At 49.4% G+C, this 19,219-nt stretch overlaps 4 protein-coding genes across 4 annotated transcripts; 1 reads left to right on the top strand and 3 right to left on the bottom strand.

Annotated features, from left to right (window-relative positions):
- Positions 1–2,573: 2,573 nt before the first annotated feature.
- Positions 2,574–2,790, bottom strand: FPSE_03082 (uncharacterized protein; the record flags this gene model as incomplete). The annotated part of the gene is made up of 2 exons (XM_009256201.1): positions 2,574–2,647; positions 2,694–2,790. The coding sequence occupies 2 exons, from the start codon at positions 2,788–2,790 to the stop codon at positions 2,574–2,576; spliced, it is 171 nt and encodes a 56-aa protein (XP_009254476.1).
- Positions 2,791–9,756: 6,966 nt separating this feature from the next.
- Positions 9,757–12,525, bottom strand: FPSE_03081 (uncharacterized protein; the record flags this gene model as incomplete). The annotated part of the gene is made up of 5 exons (XM_009256200.1): positions 9,757–10,489; positions 10,536–11,706; positions 11,757–11,936; positions 11,985–12,303; positions 12,361–12,525. The coding sequence occupies 5 exons, from the start codon at positions 12,523–12,525 to the stop codon at positions 9,757–9,759; spliced, it is 2,568 nt and encodes an 855-aa protein (XP_009254475.1).
- A 1,615-nt stretch (positions 12,526–14,140) lies between these two features.
- FPSE_03080 (uncharacterized protein) lies at positions 14,141–17,374 on the top strand (the record flags this gene model as incomplete). Its single annotated transcript, XM_009256199.1, has 3 exons — positions 14,141–14,889; positions 14,938–17,152; positions 17,201–17,374. The coding sequence occupies 3 exons, from the start codon at positions 14,141–14,143 to the stop codon at positions 17,372–17,374; spliced, it is 3,138 nt and encodes a 1,045-aa protein (XP_009254474.1).
- Positions 17,375–17,646: 272 nt separating this feature from the next.
- FPSE_03079 (uncharacterized protein) lies at positions 17,647–19,180 on the bottom strand (the record flags this gene model as incomplete). The annotated part of the gene is made up of 3 exons (XM_009256198.1): positions 17,647–18,093; positions 18,146–19,075; positions 19,166–19,180. The coding sequence occupies 3 exons, from the start codon at positions 19,178–19,180 to the stop codon at positions 17,647–17,649; spliced, it is 1,392 nt and encodes a 463-aa protein (XP_009254473.1).
- Between the last annotated feature and the right edge of the window lie 39 nt (positions 19,181–19,219).

The following is a 19,219-nucleotide window of genomic DNA, read 5'->3' on the forward strand; positions in this document are numbered from 1 at the left end:
CCCCCCCCCCCCCCCACATCAGAGCATCGGTTAGGTCCTACCTATACAGTGCAATACGGTGCATGCTTATCTGATTATCATCGTCCATCGTTTAATATCTCAGACAGCAGGAACCCAAGCCGGACAGATTGCTAGCTAGCCTTGCCCACAACCGAACCAAATGTCAACAAACTTCAGCGCCCGCGCAACTGCCCGTACTCATCAGCTCAGGTCTTTCGCCTTATCCAACGTATCCACCAGGACGCTCTATTACTATTACCCAACTCTCCCCGGAAAGCTATCACTGTTAACCCTGCCCTACCCTCGCTAGAGACTGGCACATTCTGATCCTCAAAAGCGACCACCAGATTATTACTTACTTTCGTCTACGTGCGGCTGGACTTTATGCGGAGTACAGGCCTCCCTCGACTCCTCGTCAGTGCAGATTGCCACACAGCCACGGTAGATGGCACCCAGATATTCGGTTAAGGGGGACCAGGGTTTATTCAACAGGGCATGCAGGACGTTTAAGGTCACCTTGTTTGCAGGGTCGTCCCAAGAAACCCTTACATACTGTCTAAATCCTCCTGCCATGTCCATCATTCTCACAAACAGACTCATCGTCGAGGTGACGTGGCATTCTTGCCTTTGCCGATTGTAGGTGTAGAAACACTGCAAAGTGCCGCTGGCTGGCGATATAGACGCCATTATCGACCATCACAGCGAGCGGAGCGCTGAATGGTCAGCTTCTTTAAGGCTTTCACCTATCGGCCTTTCTCTTGTTTTCTTGGCTCTATTCTCGTCCTCTTCGAAGCGGTCACAATCAAAGAGCGGCGTAGTCACAGCCACTCCTAAACGCGACCAGGTACAAGATAGCCAGGCAGGAAGGGTCGACAGTCAGGATGCCCAATGGGGATAAACCCAATCGAACCTCAGTCCCAGGAGACGGGTCGCAGAGCGTCATGGGAGGTGAGAGTCTGAGACATTGGAGACTGATTGCCCCAGAATATCAGTTCCTGGCTCGAAATGCCTAGCCCACATTCCGCCAGATTTCTGTGGGACACCCTTACAGCTCGCCATACGATTTGACAATTTGCTCATACTGGGCAAAAGGACATCTTGAAACAAACGCCTGAACATCCAACAGCGGAATGAGATCATCATCTCGTCGATCCTTTGGCGCCGACTCCCGCCAATTTTTAGGTCAGGGCCCCAGCTTCAGACAGGGGTGAAGCGAGGGCCCCGGACAAGCTTGGAATCTGCATTAGGGTGTGTTTGTAGTAAACGATTGTTTGCTGCGGACAATGTCGCTGTGGGGAATTTTCAGCTATCTCGGCCGTAGTTTACGGAGGATGGATGCTGGCCGTTCCTGACTGTCCGGTCATCCATTTTTGACGGACGCCATCCCCGCTTTCTTGTCTAGAGCTGATAGCAATACGGTCTGCAGCCTTGCCAGGCGTGTTTCGAGCTCAATCATTTCATATTGCTCTTGCTCGTGCTCAATCCTGTCACAAGAGGCAATTGCAGATTCTGCGCCGCACAAACGGCCCCTGCCTGGCCTGGCCACAGTGGCCAATGGATCAAAATCTTACTTGGGGTTTATTGTCGAGCAACCCTACTCCATACTTGAGTCTTGGAACTCCGAAGCGGGGTTCTAGAACAACGAACCACGAACAGTATTTCATGTCAAAAAGCACATACACCGACATTTCTTGCCAGCCAGACACAGAATTTCATGGTCACGAGCTACAGGATCCATCCCAGTTGGATCCAATCGACAAAGAGCCAGCAAAGAATGCCATAATATCACATGCGGTGTGCCAGTACTCGCTCCCATCTGGATCAATGATAGGGCATTCTTGGGCGGCTCACGCATACCGAGTTGCTGGGGGAATATGAGTGCCAGTGTGCTGGGCCAGCCATAGCCGCCAGTTGAGCTGTGATTCGTTATTGATTCGCTAAATGCTCGCTTGGCTGCGTGGGGAAGGGTAATGACGTCGCTTCTCGCTGCTCTGACCAATCGGTTGTAGAATCTATCAATTGCGGTTGCTCGGCCCCTAAGGGACCTCAAGGGGCATGATTATGAGACATGGGGCCACCACTTGCTAGCAGCAACTTGAGCCTTGAGCCTTGAGCCCGGAGCCCCTGGAGACTGAATTATTTTGTCTCGGGAGGGGACATGCAATATCAACCAACTTTGTGCATGTACCAGCAGCGTTGAACGTCGGACTAGCCAGCGGACTGTCCTCATGATCACCTTGCCTGGCTATCCTTCTTCGCCCAGCTGCGTATTGTTCATTGCATTATGAAAAAACTGCATATGCAACATGACTCTAAGTCTCACGAGAACCGTCGCCGGCTTCTCACTGCAATTATATCCTCAACGGGAAAATAAGGGTGGCCGGAAAGGTGATATGACGCGATTGCCGGGTGACGTAGGGGGATCTCGAGGCCCCGATAGTGACACTGAGACGCGGGGGTACGAGCTGGCTCAATTATGGTCCACAGACATTGGAGCTTCCAGACGTGCATGGGCAATTATGCGGCAAGTTCATTTGATATCACTTGTGATGTTTTTTTTTGAACCTCTCAACTTACGACTGGGACTGAGGAAGCGATCCCCTGACGTGTCCGTCCAACTGCGGTTCCACCGAATCAACTTGAGAGTCTATTATGTCGTATTGGGCCGGTCCTATCAGGAAGATAAAACTCACAACTCGATCCGGCGGTAGCACAGCAGCTGTCTTTGGCCCTCGACTTGCATATCATCCTCGAATCGAATGAGGGGCAGGTCTTGGGCTCTTCGGCCATGACTGTTACCTCTTCTTGCAATACCACCTAACTAGCTGGGGTCCTTGCATCCTTCGAAGGACGCATTGAAACTGTTGTTCGGGCGTTCGATTTGTTTCTGTGATTTTGATTTTTTTTTAGCTATTCTTCAGCCGATATGAACCCCGTATTCAGTTCGCTCTAGCACAATCGTTCTTCTCGTGTTATAATTACCCACAGCTACGTACAGATAACGTAGCAGACGCCAAGCCAAAGGCCTGCTAAGCGGTCGTGCAGTCCATGGTATTATACCCTTCTGGGCGTTGGCACGGCCAGTTTACGAACGCCGGATTCTCACTCTGCACAAAGAATGCCGATTATTCCGTTCCAAGACTTCTGCGACACGCCCTCAATTTCCACTGTTCTATGGGCTGCATCCACGTGCGTTGCCTTAAGCAGTACGTCAAAGACATTAACCCTTTGTGGGATGATGACCAACCACAACAAGCCAAGAATTTATGGTATGCCATAAGCTTCTGTGTCGAGACCTTGAACACTCTCGACCGGTTCTGGCCACTGCAGTGACTGCGTCACAGTCACCTTGCTCTGTCGGCGCAAGGCACGAAATGATGCTCAATCTTACCATGCATTCTATCGCGTCATTGAGGCTGGGCACCTGATGTTCTGCAGGCTACCTATGCGATGCTACTACATTTGCTAGCAAGAGGTGGCACAGCGTGAGGCCTGTTGTATTGGCTCGCATCAACCTGCTGGCTGTGGTATCAAAGCCCACAGCTATAACGAACATAGAGTTTGTGAAATTGCCAGCATCCAGGGCCTTGGAGACCAATTATTCGCGCGAGGCGCTCACTATTCATTATTCGGGGGCCAAATCTGCCAATGATCAAGAAGTTGAGGTTGAGCTCGTCGGATTTATCCATACGAGTTTGACACGGGTAGAACCAACTATCTGAGGCAGACTATCAAGGCCGCATTAGTTTGTTTAGCTCAGTAGAGCTGGCACCTCTAAAGACGCCGAAAATGCTGCGCAGCGATGCTCGTGATGAAATGCGCCAAATCATCCCACACTGACTGACGGAAAACCACGCGGTGGAATCGATTCTGCGGGAGTGCCCGCTCATTGCGCGCCTGCCGCTGCATTCAATGCCGCATAGAACGGGTCAAAGGTGTGACAACGTGCATCTGAGCCGCTAATCTGTGATTGATCCATCAACTCGGCCTTCCTATTGAGGTGCAGATATTCGGATGTCAACCACCGGTTATTATAACTGATAACTTTCAAGGTCGCAGTAGAGTCCGTCAGCACTTTTACGGTATCAGGCAATTCATACTTGTTTTGCTTGCACTTATCAATTCATGTATCAAAAAGTCTTTTCTACTGTGTACAACCTCGGACAGGCATGTAAGCCAGCTAGCACTCTATCTACAGGTCAATAACATTGGAAGTGCTACTGACCTCAGCAACCATGGACAAACACTTGCGAGGTAATGCGTCGAGTTCCTCCAATGACTCGAATCGACCCGTATGCCCTTGCTACGCGAGATGAAGTTCGCAGTTGACCAACCAGATCTTACCAACATGACCTCGGTCAATTCCTCTTGTAGAGAGGGGCTTAGGGTCTACGCTTGCTCCTTCGATTGACCCGAGCTGATGGAAAGACGCATTGCTGATGGGTTATTACGGCAGGCTTCCGGTGAATAGGCTGCTTTCGGCATTGATCAAGTCAACATCAAATAAACAGGTCACGGCGCCACCCAGCCCAACGGATCAAACATTCGGTAAGCTCATCCGAAAGCATTGCGCCCAGAAGAACAGAACGCAGAGGGCCAGATGGTGAACAATCTCAAGCGGGACGCCCCTTCGGGCTGTTGCAGATAACACAACGAACGCTTGGGCCAGCTGCCGCTGCAAATCAATGATGTGCAGCAAGGGGTTCTTGTGATTGTCATGGGAAGTTGAGAGCTGTATCTCTGTGACAACTCAATAATCATGGTGCAAGCCGTGTCCCATCTGTAGCTGTATCAATGCCGGCATTGAAAAGACAATACCACCGATTATACAGAGTACTACTGTCAAACATGGCATTATCGCAGCCAATCCCATTCCGCGGACTGACCAAAGGTCATCAACGTGTTAGATTGAAACCGAAGGCGCCGTTCTTCGCTAGCGTCCGTATCTACATAACACTTGACGGGGTTGGGAATTGGATGGTCAGGAGCCTATAGTTCATCAGCAAACTACACCCAGAGACTTCTTGACTCGGGAAGGATGCGCAATTAACAGCATCGGGCAGTGATGGACTGAATTACGTGGCAGACCTATGCGTCAGCTCGATTTCAGCGAAACAAAGAAATTATGGAAACATGCAAAATAACATGAACACAGACAGAGGCTTGCCCTTGACTGCCCTTGACTGTTCTCAAGGCTTGATAACAGACGCCACGGCCATCAAGTGCCTGAAATCGGTGGGTCTCCTCTGTGTCGTGATTCTCGGCAACCTGGTTTCCGATCCTGCGGAAACCCGCTGTCGTCTCGTCCATATTAGATCCGAGTGATGTTGAATCAAACATCTAATTGCGACATACGCTTGAAGGTTCGTTGAGCTTGAAAACTATTGAAACACACGAATCACCACCCACGGACGTCCCGACCCAACGGCCGCTCTTGGTGGGCATACCTTGTCTCGAACCTTCAGGGACCAAGAACCCCTACCTCATATCTTTAGGGTTGTCCGGGTGTTGACCTACCGTTCGTACATACAGTATTGGTACCATGCTCAATCTTCTAGAATCCTTCTCATAGGCCCCTGGCTTGAGATCCCTGGCAAGAATGACTTTGACATCCTTTTAGGCGTTGGCTGCTGACTGTTGAGCTAGTATTGGGGCGTGCGCTGTCAGCAAGCACCAGTGGCTGGACATCGGCGGCCTGATCTGTTGGTACCTACAGGCAGTTTGATTATCTTCATTACACAGGCCCACATTCATGCTAGGGAGAAATCCTTCTTTCCAGTGCTGCAAGGACACATTGACGGTATTGTCGTGCAGGGCTGTGTGTTGTAATACAGCCACAGAGTACCACCAGGCAATGATCAGTCAACTATTCGTACATTGCCTTGCACGAAGGCCTGGTACCAATGAGCGAGGTCTAGCAGCGACATTGTGAGGTATCATTACCTACCGGGCTTTTAGCCATATCTGACATTATCACAAATCATAGACTACTGTCTGACAGGCTTGGCTGTTATCTGGAAGAGCACTGTACTGTTGGGGCCCACGGGCTGGTTCATGCATGGTGAAGTCAAGACATTGGTATTCGACATCAAGACATTTCAACCATTATCAAGATTTCAATACCGCGGTTTTTTTCACGACTAATCTTTTAGCACAACCATTGTGTGTTTTCAGATGTCCTCTGCATTATCAGAACCTCATTTGTAAACGTCGCGCCCTTCAGCCTTGTCGATCTCACCGAATCTACGCGGCCTTCTAGGCACCTACGGCACAGCATTTGAGATACAAGCTACTCAGCCGTCTGATCAGCTGGTGATGTGCTGCTGTATGTAGGCTGACGAGCGCAACCTTGTCTCTTACGGTGATGAACAGCGATCCAATGATACCCTTCTGAGTGGTGCCTTTTGTCTCATTTGCTCAACAAGCTGAGTAGGTGGTTGCGTTGGCAGGTCGTTGATGAAGGGTGTTGTGGTGTATACGCCAGTGGTATAAAGCCTTTTATTAAAGGCTATGTACGGAATCGCTAGTCCTGGCTCGGGCCGGTCCCATGGGTTGTCTTACATGGTGACTGATCACTTTGCTGGCACATGCGTCACCCTACTCTGAATCATCAGTTCAAGGACGTCAGTACGGGTGTCTGCGAAGCCAGCATCTCGCATGCCCGTTCCTGGAGATATGCATACGGCGCGGCACGGCGAACAAAGACAAGATCGGAAGGGGGTGCCCGGCGCCGTGTTCACGGTATGGCACGGTATGATATGCCACAGTATGCGCATCGCGCAAGAGGACAACCTCGAATTGTGGTTGATATGTCGACTTGCTAAGATGTGAGGTGACCTTGTATGCATGCATGTGCGTACTTCGAGCGGCGGCCAATTCTCGCTTCCATCGTCCGCTATCTTTGCATCATGAGACCGAGTGATGCGGACGAGAACCAAACTGATGAGCCACGGCGTCGAGGCCATGGAAGCTAAGTGGTTATCACAAATTCATGGTGGTACTGAGCTCACCTTGTGCGAGGACAAACGGTATCAATTCGAATAACCTGTCGGCTGATACTAGTTTCCTGTTTGTCCGTTTAAAACGAGATGCAGGTGAGTTATCGCCGACATATCTCGGCAGTTCTACGTGGTCATTCCCCATGTCTTGTGATGCAACCGAGCACATGTTGTTGGGTTTTATGAGTGCTCAACTCAGTCTCACCACAACAGATTGTCGCTTCTGACTGTACTTGCATGCCACGTCAACTATCAAGCGACTACGTTAGTTTACCAGTGCCATCTAATATTGGAGGCTAGCTAGTTCCGCAAGTCTTGGATGATCCGCCACTAGTGCAGCCTAAGACAGAGCGGAGGCTGTTTTACATTTACAGTGACAGCCTGGATGCATAGGTGGTCTGGAGTACGTACACACGTACAAGATTGCACTTGATCCAACAGTATAGTACGGTACGAGTTGGACGGCGCAGGATCAACCCCTTTCTACCAAACGGAAGCAAACACGATCACTCTATGTGAGGCATCGGCACTTAGTTTGTTTGACGACGGCAGGGCATGATCAGTGCACTGAATTAATCTCCCACAAGCTTACAAACAGGGGCAGCACAGCATCACTCGCATATCCATCTGGTCACGTTTTTCCATGGTCATGTCTCAGGAAAACTCAAAAATATTGACTTGTCTTGTTTGCCGCCGCGTGAAGCTCTGCTTGCTTGCTCAAATCAAGAGCGGTTGAGATTAGGCGACAGGTAGGGTTTCCCCCCTTACCACGAAGACCTGGCATGTTCTGAAACGGCAAATTCGGTTCCGAGAGGCTGGTCCTAGTGCGGGGGTGGACCTTGTAGGTACATGATCCCGATGGGATGACAGCGGACTTGCATCTATTTTAGTAGTGGCTCAGTAACTTGGCTTGGGGGCCATCCAGGACAGCAAACGAGTTACTACAATGGGTTTCGAGGAAGGATGAGAAATACTCATGGATATCCCGGGCTTCAACGGGGAGCTCGGAACATGGATGGAAGAAGGGAAAACACTCGGTCGAGGCTATGACCGACTTGGACAGCACTACCGGAGGTTCTGGAAGACTTCCGGAGAGAGTAGAGAGACCCACGAGCAAGAGCCAAGGCCCCATCTCATCTATCCATCATATGCTGAGACGAAACCAGATGCCCTAAAGAGAGTCTGAGGGAGATGGAAGGGGCCTCATCGGGGGGTCCGGCTATGAAAATCTCGTGCTAGCCCTCAAGATTCTGCCTTGAATCCTTTAGGATCTGTGCGGCATTGTTCTGGTGCTTATGCCATTTGTTCTGGAAGCTGTTTCAACCAGCTAACCGCCAATGTCCACTGCTCTACACTATGCTATACTCGCTACGTGGACCATCTTGCGACCTCTGCCCTGTCTAGTTGCTGCGGCGAGTATACTATTCATGGACACAAACTCCTCTCTCTCTGTGTTTGGTTGCGCATCATGTTTCATTTTATGCTTACTTGGTTGGCATCAAACATACGCACAAGACCCTTTTGAATACCAACAAACAACGACCAACACGATAATTTTGGCATGAATTTCCCTCATCAACGACATCTCACGAGAGACTGGTAGACAGAGACTTTACCTTGTTGGCTCGGTCAGTTAGCTTTGCAATGCGTTGGCACATCGCAGCATAACACAAACACAGGGAAGGACCTGGGATAGAAACGCGCAATCTCTTCCTTCTCCTGCGAGTGCCCGTCTGCAACATACGGTCAGTCCGCTTCTCTCCGATGAAGCATCCTACAGCTGCTGCAACATCGGTATGCCAAAGTTGACTGGTTCCTCGGGCTTTTGTGTGCCTTGAGAGAAAGATATATGCAGGTGCCTTGGCGTTCCTTGATGCAGGTCTTGTTTGTCGTCATACCTAAAACGTGGGAGACACCCTCTCACACACAGGAAACCTCGGAGAGCAGAGGCCAAGAATATGACGCTGTGAAGCGAGACGAGAAAGAAACTCTATTGCTACCTCATGTTGTGTGACATGTCTACTTTGCTGCATTACCGGTCAATCAGCTCAGCATGGTACGATGGACTCGGCCGATGTGTATAGAAAGCATTCCTTGCGTGTGACCTTGTAGATGTGAGAGATGAGAGTGAAATGTCGGAGGTGACTTGTAGTATGTGATATGTTGTGCTGAGGTAGGTCATCATGAGAAGTCATATGTTCATTGTGAAATGTTTTGAGTCTTTGAGATGTGTCTCGTGTTGGAATATGTTGAAACTGTTGGACGTTTCTAGTATGTTGGTTGTAATGTCGGTCAATATTGAGGTGATACATCTCGAGACGGTGTTATCTCGTGAGTAGTATGAGATGATGACTCTTATGAGTCTTATCACCTTCACTATTGTAAGGTGACTATGAGATGTGACTGCTTGTGTCCTGTTCAAACGTTGGGAGACATCTTTGTCCCAAATTCGGTTGGTATGAAGTGTAGGGTAAGTTCAACTCAACCACATCGTCATCATAAACAACACAAATGATATCATTCAACAACTGGACGTGGCAATGAGTGATACGTTCGCTTAACATTGTCCATAGTGTGAGTTTGTGCTCTTGTATTGAGCAGATTTCGTTCTTTGTTACTTGCCGAAGCGACGAACTTTCCTCATAGGTTCTCCATCAATGGATCGACTGGAGTAGATTTGGACTTGCGATTGCCTGTAATTTCAAATGAGGATTATTTTTTTATATCATAATATCCAACTCTTCTATGAAAACCATCATTACCGCTCAGCTACGGGAGCAGGCTTGGACTGAATCTCCCGAATCGTATCCCTCGTTCGCGGGTTCGCTTCAAAGCTAGCCTCGATGAGGTCAATGACTTCTGAAGCAGTAAAGTAAAGGCTCAACTCGCTCTCAAACCATAGATAGCGCACCTCATTAAGATTACTTTGAAGTACTTCGCTCAAATACTTAAGACGAAGCCAGCTGGGTGCGTACTGAGCTGTCTGGGGAACCTCACCCTCTGCACTTGCAGTACCTGTCAAAACGCTAGGCAAGAAGAGGTCATCAAGCTCTGTCGCAGCAGCGATGACCTTTGCGATATTGTAGGCCTCATCCTGGCCAATAGATGACATCTCAAGCACATCTGTGATTAGCTTGGTTGCGACAGCATCAGCCAGAGAACCTAAAGCCTGTGTCCAAACCGAACGAGCCAGGATGGATTTCCAGACAGAAGCCATCGCGCGAATGCGCCCCGTAGCTAACTCTACGCAAGACTCCATTTCATCCTGCTGCATCAGACTTTGAGCTCCACCGAGAAAATCACGGAGGATAGTTTTCTGGATGTTCATCTCGTTGGCGTAACTGCGATTGGCAAAGCTCTGTAGGCTCTTGATGTCGTTGTCAAGTCGCAACATGTTCCGGGCTCTGGGGGTCAGGTCTTCGCGCTTCTTCCAAGCATCAGCAAACTCAGAGAGTCGCTCTGCTAGATACATGGCGTCGTTGTATAAGAACCTGCTTCGAGTTAGCAGTGCTTTCAACAGACAGTCAATATCCTCACATGTTACCCCCTTCGCTAAGAGAGTAGTAGTATGGCGAGATGGCCCTGAACAATGCCAGGGCGAACGTGGGTAAACCGAAGAGTCCAGGGGCTGTGGCTGCAACTGGCGCATACTCAACATCGTCCCTTGTCAATGCAGCACCGTCCTCCAGAATAGCGTAGATAAGGTCGAGAACGGGCTCGGGCATAGATGAAACGCTGTAAATTTCCTTCAAAACAAGCTCTCGAGTTTCTTCTTGAGCCTGTGGAATCTTGCTTCTTGTTGCCGGGACTTGCTCTGGTGCTTGAGCAGTGTCTTCATCACCCCAGCCCCAAGCAGCAGCACTGTCATCCTCATCGTTCTTCTCGGTAGTTTGTTTAGTGTTTTGAGCTTCAGCAGTGGTGTCTTCCTCGTCCCAACCCCACGCATCTGCGCCATCATCTTCATCGGCTTTGGTAGAGTCTGGCTCCTTCGTCGTAGGCTTGCTCTCGTCTTTGGGCTGCTCGTTGTCTTCGTCCCATGCATCGCCCCAATCGGCACCCCAATCAGCGGTTTCGGCAGTTGCGCCAGCCCCTCCCGGTGTTTTGGTGATCTTTTTGCCTTCTGCGATAGATACCATCTGCTTCTCGACCTTTTCGACCTGCTTGGACTCGCCAATCCCGTCAAGTAGCTTGGATCGAACAGAATCGAGAGTTGTCTCTCGACATTTCCCTAGCCATATTGATGGTGCATTATCAACCCAATTCTGCAGATCCGCAAAACCGGTATATCCATTATCAGTGAGTGATTGACAGAACTCCTGGGCCCTTTTGATCATGACTTGGAAGTTGTCCATCTCCTTGAGCGACGAGGGTACAGCTGGAACCAGCCACTCTCCAATCAGTTTGGGTATCACGTCGGCCATCATGAAGTTGCCAAGTGGCGGTAGAAGAGTAGATGGCAGTTTTCGAGCGAGGAAAGCGAATGTTGTTTCCAAGTCAGCAAGTAGAGCGTCGACTGATCTTGACGCTTCGCCAGATAGTTTAAGAACATCCTCATCGGCTTGTATCGAGGGAAAAACGTCGTTCCTAATATCCATGCGAGGAGATATGATTGCAGCATCTACATTTCGCCATAGCTGTTCCATACGCTCATCAACCTCTTTATAGGCTTGAAGACCAATTACAGCGTCAGCGAGACTCACTTGCTCGTCTAAGACTTGTTAGCGGCAGTACTTTGCGGCATATCGCCAATATCCATACCCTTGACAGCGTCGTACACAGCAAATTGGCGAGTCTCAATATCGGCATGAATTAGTGTCTTCCAAATATGATTGAAAACCTCATGGATGGCGGATTTTAGCTCGAAACTCCGCAGATCTAAAAGCTTCATCACTCGACAAGACTTGCTGACACCTATTTGATCAATCGCTTCCCACGATTCTGTTTAACTATTAGCAACATATCGGGCTGGAAGCTGTGGCAACATACTCTCAAGAAGTCGCAAAGAATCTATGATGCGACGTTCATTTTTAGCAGTCTCCACTTCACTTAAGAGCCGATGAACGCCCTTGATACTTTGCAACACGCCATGAAGCTGTTGACTGTACTGAACTTCACGATTTAGAAACTCTGCCTTCTCTTCTGCGTCTTCCACAGCTTCCCCAGAGACATCGGGAGCCTCAGATTGTCGTTCAATCTCGTTGGCCATTGCTTTTGAGCGGAAAATGTCCTCCTGCAAGGTCTTTGAATTCCGTACCCATGAATCAACATCTTGTTTTGTCTCTTGATTGATGGTGTGTAGCTCGGCCTGTAGGCGTCGTGAGCATCATAGTTGACGAATATTCGTTTATAACGGAAATATTACCTCCAGCCCTTGGTTGGCTTCTGCTAGAGCCTGGATCGCAGGTTGTAGGTCGGTTTCGGAAACAGGAGGGAGGACGGAGATATCATCAGGAAAGCGGCCTTCGAGTGCAAAGGCGACAAGAGCATCGCTCAACTGCTGGGGGGTGTTTTCTGTTGCCGCGGCCATTGTATAAGGTTGATCAGGATTGTCGTTGGGAGAATGGATCGTGTGGTGAAGCTATACGTGTATAGTATGCGCAGTATGGCAGCTTCTGAAATATCGGTGACTCTAGCTTGGTATATTCTTCATTCGTCCGTCCTTTGCAAAGGAATCAATCATTTAATTTAGATTCCGAAGCAGAACATCAATATTCGCATGGTTGGGTTGAATGCGATTGTGAGCTGTTGGTGGTGTTTGTCGCAAGTTGCAGGAGTAGATCAGCCACAAGCTGGCAAGTTTCCAGTGCCGTCATGACAGCACTGCAGCTTCCCTTCCCAAAGCGTGGTACGCCGCGCACCTGCCATTTTCCCACATCGTGGCTTGCGTGCTGGTCCAAGCGCTTAGCGGCTGTACAGCCAATCAACAGCGAGCCCAGGCCATCTTTGGTCGGTACCTGTCATTGTTCTTGAAGCCCACCTTTGGATTGCATTGTTCTATGATGATGAATGGGAAGGAAGAATGTTACAAGGACCGTGCCTGCCGGGGTTGAGAATGCATGATAGCCGTCTGGCTTGTGTTTGTGTTGCTTTCACAAGGCCATACTCAGTAACTGTAAGGAGGTAATTAGTATATCTTTCTTGTGTTATTACTAATAATTACCCATTAAGACAGATTGGTTATCATCATGTTTGTTTACTTATTATTGACTTTAGTAGATATATAAAGTCCCCCCTCTACACTCTGGATCTAATCAGGTCTCCTCTAGCACTTCTCCCCTTAGACATCATCAAGCTGACCCTGTGAGTTGTGATTGTTGATTACACCGAGACCAAGCGCTGTGCTGCCTTGATAGCGGGGTAATTTTCACATTAGGTCCATTCTCAGCTGAATTGATTGGACCCCTCTTCGCGCAGCTCGTCGGGCTTTCTCTTGCTCCCACTTGCAGCAACACTACATTCATTACCAACCGCAACAATTCTTCGAAGGTGAGTGAAAGTATCTTATTGCACCTGGAAGCTGACTGCATCCGTTTTGTGTCACGCACTCTGGTCAGCTTCTGCCTTGTCTGCCTTGTTTCTTCATGCCGTTTCTTATCTCTTCCTCAATGACTTTTCCATTGGCGGGGTCTTTTTTCTCCTTCGTTGGGTGTAACAACTCTATACGAGAAGAAGTATATCAAAGCAACTTTGCCCACTCCCCTTCAGGAAGTCTCTTGAAATCCTTGTCGTTTCATTTCTTTTCGTTTAATGCAGCTCATGCCAAGCTTTCTATAGCTACAGGCTGTCTTGTATCCGACTTGGGAACAATCAATATCGTCAAAGTACTTCCTCAGTCGTGATGTCACCCAAATCTTCCTCTTCTCAATATGTTGTTGCCGTGATAGTTGCCCTGCTTAGTATTGCCGCTTATTTGATTACCTCAAGCTTTCCTCTTGCAGCCACAAGTATCGAGTCAGTTGCGTTTTCCATTCGTTTTGTCACTTACACTTTCCTTTGTACGGGCTTTATACCTATGCCTTGCCCTGCCACTCCATCAACGTCAACTTCTTCTACACGCACATGCTTTCTCATCTCCATTATTGCTCTCGCATACTGACCTGGAAAGTTCATTTTGGAGCCTCACAGGCCTCAAGCACTTCAAGATGTCGGCACCGTCGCATTTTCGCAAGATTCAAAGCTTCAAGACGGACTATGCTCCTTGCACAATCACTCAATATGTATCAGACCGCAGTGGTATGCAGGTTGTTGTTGCCGATCGAAAGGGTCCCAAGCTCAATGGCTACTTCACCCTAGCCACGGAGATCTTTGACGATTCAGGTGCTCCTCACACCCTTGAGCATCTCGTCTTCATGGGCTCCAAGAGCTACCAGTACAAGGGTCTGCTCGACAAGCTGTCTTCTCGAGCCTACTCCCACACCAACGCCTGGACCGCTACGGATCACACCGCGTACACTCTCGAAACCGCTGGTTGGGATGGTTTTGCTCAAATCCTTCCCGTCTACCTCGAACATGTCATCTTGCCTACTATCACAGACGAGGGTATTGTGACCGAAGTCTGGCACATTGATGGCGAAGGCAACGATGCTGGAGTTGTCTATTCCGAAATGCAAGCTGTCCAATTCCGCAGTTCTGAGATCATGGACCTCAAGGCTCGTCGTCTCCTCTATCCCGAGAACGTTGGTTTCCGCTACGAGACTGGTGGCATGACCGATGCCCTCCGGGTTCTCACTCCCGAACGCATTCGACAATTCCACCGAGATATGTATCAGCCACGAAACTTATGTTTGGTTCTTGTCGGAGAGGTCAACCAGGATGAACTTCTTCAGATTCTTGACAAGTTTGAAGAGTCCATCAAGGATGACATTCCTTCTCTCGATACCCCATTCCAGAGGTAGGCCATTTGCGAATCGTGAAAGGTACTTTTACTAACAATTTGTAGACCCTGGATTGACTCTGCTTCACCCCCAAAGATCAACGAAACCAAGATCGTTACCGCAGAGTTTCCCGAGGAGGACGAGTCTGTTGGTGAGATTCTCGTTGGCTTCTTTGGTCCCGACTGCATCGACCTTATCAACTCTTCTGCGCTGAATGTTCTGCTCACTTATCTATGTGGATCTTCCGTCTCTATCCTGGAGAATGTCATGGTCGAGAAGGAGGAGCTTGCGAGCTCGGTCTCTTACTGGACGGACCCTCGACCTAACTCGGTTATTTGGCTACAGCCGACAGGTGTTGCCACTGAGAAGCTCGAGTTTGTCGAGAAACGACTCATCGAGCTACTCAAGGAAGTTGCTTCCAAGCCCATCGACATGGACTATATGAGGGAGTGCATCCGTCGCGAGAGGCGCCAGGTCAAGTACCACGCTGAGACATCCGAGTCTTTCTACGCAACAAACATCATTACTGACTACCTTTTCGGAAAGCGGGATGGATCTACGCTTGCAGATCTGCAAAACCTGGAGGAGTATGATGTTTTGGAGAAGTGGTCGGACAAGCAATGGCGGGATTTTCTTAGCAAGTGGATGGCCGATGCCCCTCATATCTCTATCCTCGGCAAGCCTTCCAACGAACTTGCTACCAAGATGAAGAAGGACGAGGAGGCTCGCATCGCTAAGCGCAAGGAAGACTTGGGCACTGATGGTCTCGAGAAGTTTGCCAAGCGTCTCGAAGAGGCCAAGAAGAAGAACGACGAGCCCATCCCTGCCGAAGTCGTCGATCGTTGGAGCGTTCCTGGTACCGACTCTATCCACTTCATTGAGTCGGATACTGCTCGCTCTGGGCATGCCCGATCAGTTGGCTTGGGTAGTGGATCTGCACAGAAGCTCATTGACGGTACGACCCAAGGCAAGCTTCCATTATTCATCCAATTCGAGGATGTTCCCACCAACTTTGTTCATATTTCTATCCACATTGGTACCTCTCAGGTCCCCAACGAGCTTAAGCCTCTGATGCCCATCTTCAGTGACAACTTCTTCAACACGCACATCATGCGTGATGGTAAGCAGGTCGGCTTCGAGCAGGTCGTTATGGAGCTTGAGAGAGACACTATCAGTTATGCCCTCAACTCTGCACGCTACCTCGGCGATCCAGACGGCATCATGATCCAGTTTCAGGTTGAGCCCGAGAAATATGCTGCAGCAGTTGAATGGATCCGTACCATGATGTTCGACTCCATTTTTGACCCCCAGCGTCTCAAGGCCAGCGTCACCAAGGCTCTTGCTGACATTCCTGAGTCCAAGCGTGACGGTAAGTCCATGGCCAGTGAGGTCAGCGCGGCTTTCCACATGGAGAAATCATCTCTGGCTGTGGCCAAGCGTGTACTTGTTCGTGCAGTGTATTTGAAGAGACTCAAGAAGCTTCTTGAGAAGGAGCCTGAAAAGGTTGTCGGTTGGTTCAACACGATCCGAGACTCGCTCTTCACTTTCCAGAACCTCCGTTTCCTTGTCACGGCCAACCTTGCCACTCTCCCCGACCCTTTGACTACCTGGGATACCCTTTCCAAGTCCTTGACCGTTTCCGAAAACATGATCGATATTCCCAAGCCTGTGAGCCTTCTCAATGACGAAGGTCGAAACCCTGGTTCGGTTGGCGCAGTCATCGTTCCCATGACTACCCTTGAGAGTTCTTACTCTGTCTCAACAGCCCAGGGCATGGCCTCATATACTGATCCCCGCCTTGCCTCCATCATGGTCGCTATTGGCTACCTGGAAGCTGCTGAAGGCCCTCTTTGGAACGCGGTTCGAGGTGCTGGATACGCGTACGGCGTTTACTTTTCCAGGGATATCAACTCTGGTATCATCTCGTACAACGTGTACCGCTCACCCGACGCCTACAAGGCCATCAAGGCTTCCAAGGAGGCCATTAGTAAGATCGCTGACGGTTCAGTTGCGATCGACCATCATCTACTTGAAGGTACCATCAGCCAGATTGTCGTCATGTTTGCCGATGAGCAATCTACGATGCCTAGTGCCGCCCAGCAAAACTTTGTGCAAGGCGTTGTACGTGGTTTGCCTAATGATTGGGACAAGGAAGTGCTGCGACGTGTGCGAGCTGTCACCGTTGAAGAAATCAAGACTGCTCTGCGTGAGACTGTCCTGCCATGTTTCGAGCCTGGCAAGAGCAATATCGTTGTCACTGCCGCTAAAATTATGCAAGAGGTTTGTGTTTTCTATATTCGACTTTTGACCTTTACTAACTTCTCGTAGGGTATGGAGGCTTCATTCAAGGAGATGGGCTACAAGGTCCAGACACATGAGCTCAGCTACTTCCATGACGATTATGGCCTGAAGCCTGATGGCGAGGAAGAAGAGTCGTCCGAAGAAGATGAAGAAGTAGAAGGCTCAGAGGGGTCCTACGATTCGGACGAATCCGACGATTAGATAACGAACAAAACGAATCAAGGTAAATGGCGCTCAGGTAGACTTGAGTCCCTCAAGAATATATCGGTAGCAATGCCAGAGTTAGAAGCATAACGATGCGATAAAAAGCAACAAGTTCTATTATACACTGAGTCTGGATCTATATTGTGTCTAAGGGTGACCAATCCTTTATAGATAACCAGCTCCATCCCGGCCATTTTCTGATTCCAATAAACCTTAGTTGAAACCCATTACAAAATCTCTTCTAAACGTTGCGCGCCTTTTTTCTAGGTTTACAACTCATCGCGTCCACTCGCCTTGACGACACCCTCCTTCTCGTTATCAAGAGACTTGTCAGTGACGCCTTCCGTAACACCCTCGGATCCCTTCCAGCCAAGGGCGTTGAGTCGCTCAGACAGGTGAGGGTGCGAGAAGTGGTAGCTGGCATACATCCAGTCGGCGTCCATAGTGCTAAGGTTCTGAATCTGGAGCTTAAGGAGGGAGCGGGCAAGTTGCTCAGGGTAGCCAAGGCTCTTGGCAAATGCATCGGCCTGGAACTCGAACTTGCGGCTGACAATGTGCATAAGCAGATTGATGACGAGATCCATAGGGGCGAGAGCATCGGAGAAGAGGATGAAACCGATAATAATGGGGTGCTCTTTGAGGAAACCGAAAGATGAGTACAAAGAGTGGTTGTTGATGAAGACAGAGAAGAGAGTGAAGATGTAGAAGGAGTGGGCCTAAACTATTGTTAGTTTGTGTCGTTGATTCATACAAGTTTCATGTGCTTACCTGAGAGATACCGAAGAGACTGGTAGTGTGACCAAGCTTCCAGTGTCCCAACTCGTGCGCAAGAACAGCAACGACCTCCTCAGGCTCGCTCTTCTCAATCAGGGTATCGTAGATCACAATGTGCTTCTTCCAGGGGAGACCAAAGAAATAGGCGTTGGAGTGGGCGCTTCGCTTGCTTCCATCAATGACGTAGAGCTCGTGCAGGGGGAACTTGAGGCTTGCGGCAAGAGATTCAACCTTGGTCTTGAGCTCACCGTCCTCGAGAGGGGACAGTTTGTTGAACAGAGGCAGGATGGCGACAGGGTAGATGGTGATCATGAAAACCTGGAGAGCAATGAAGAAGAGCCACAGGTAGTAGAAGAACTGGTTACCAGTCTTCTGGATAATCTTGAGGAAACCAGCGAGGAAAGGAGGTGCGAGGACCAAGGTGAGGGCCTGAGTCTTGACCATATCAGTGATAAAGAGCTTGGGCGTCTGCTTGTTGAAACCGAACTTCTCCTCGAGCACAAATGTCTGGTAGATCGAAGAGGGGAGACGAAGAAGCTGGCTGATGACGGTAAACGTTAAGACGAAGACAATGGTGTGACTGATCTCGCCGGTGAAGCGCGCAGGTGCCCATTTGAGAAGAAGATCGCCGGTCCAGGACCAAAGCTTGGGGAGGACGTCGAAGTGCATGAAGGCGATGTTTTGAACCTGAGAGTAGAGACCGTTGACAATTTCGAACTTTGCCTTGGCGCGGCCATAGGCCTGCGACTTGTCAAAGACTTCCTGGGAGACTTCCTTGGAGAGGACGGCGGGGGGACTAGTTTTTTGGAGGACACGGTATTGACGGAGAGTGAGGAATGATTCGAAGAGGTATTGGCCGACTGAGAAGCCCATAATGAGCTTCTTCCATGGGAAGAGCGGGCGATCGAGGAAGCGCGCGAGGCGCTGTGGGGAGTTAGCATCCATTGATTATTATTTAAAGACGCATCACAGCACAGAGAGCGCTTTGTGTTGTATCAGACAATCTCAACATACCTGAAGAAAATCCATGGTTGCGGTGTTGTTGATGAACCGTATACCTTGGATTGT

Source organism: Fusarium pseudograminearum, chromosome 3, assembly GCF_000303195.2.
Source record: "Fusarium pseudograminearum CS3096 chromosome 3, whole genome shotgun sequence".
Classification (NCBI taxonomy): Eukaryota; Fungi; Ascomycota; class Sordariomycetes; order Hypocreales; family Nectriaceae; genus Fusarium; species Fusarium pseudograminearum.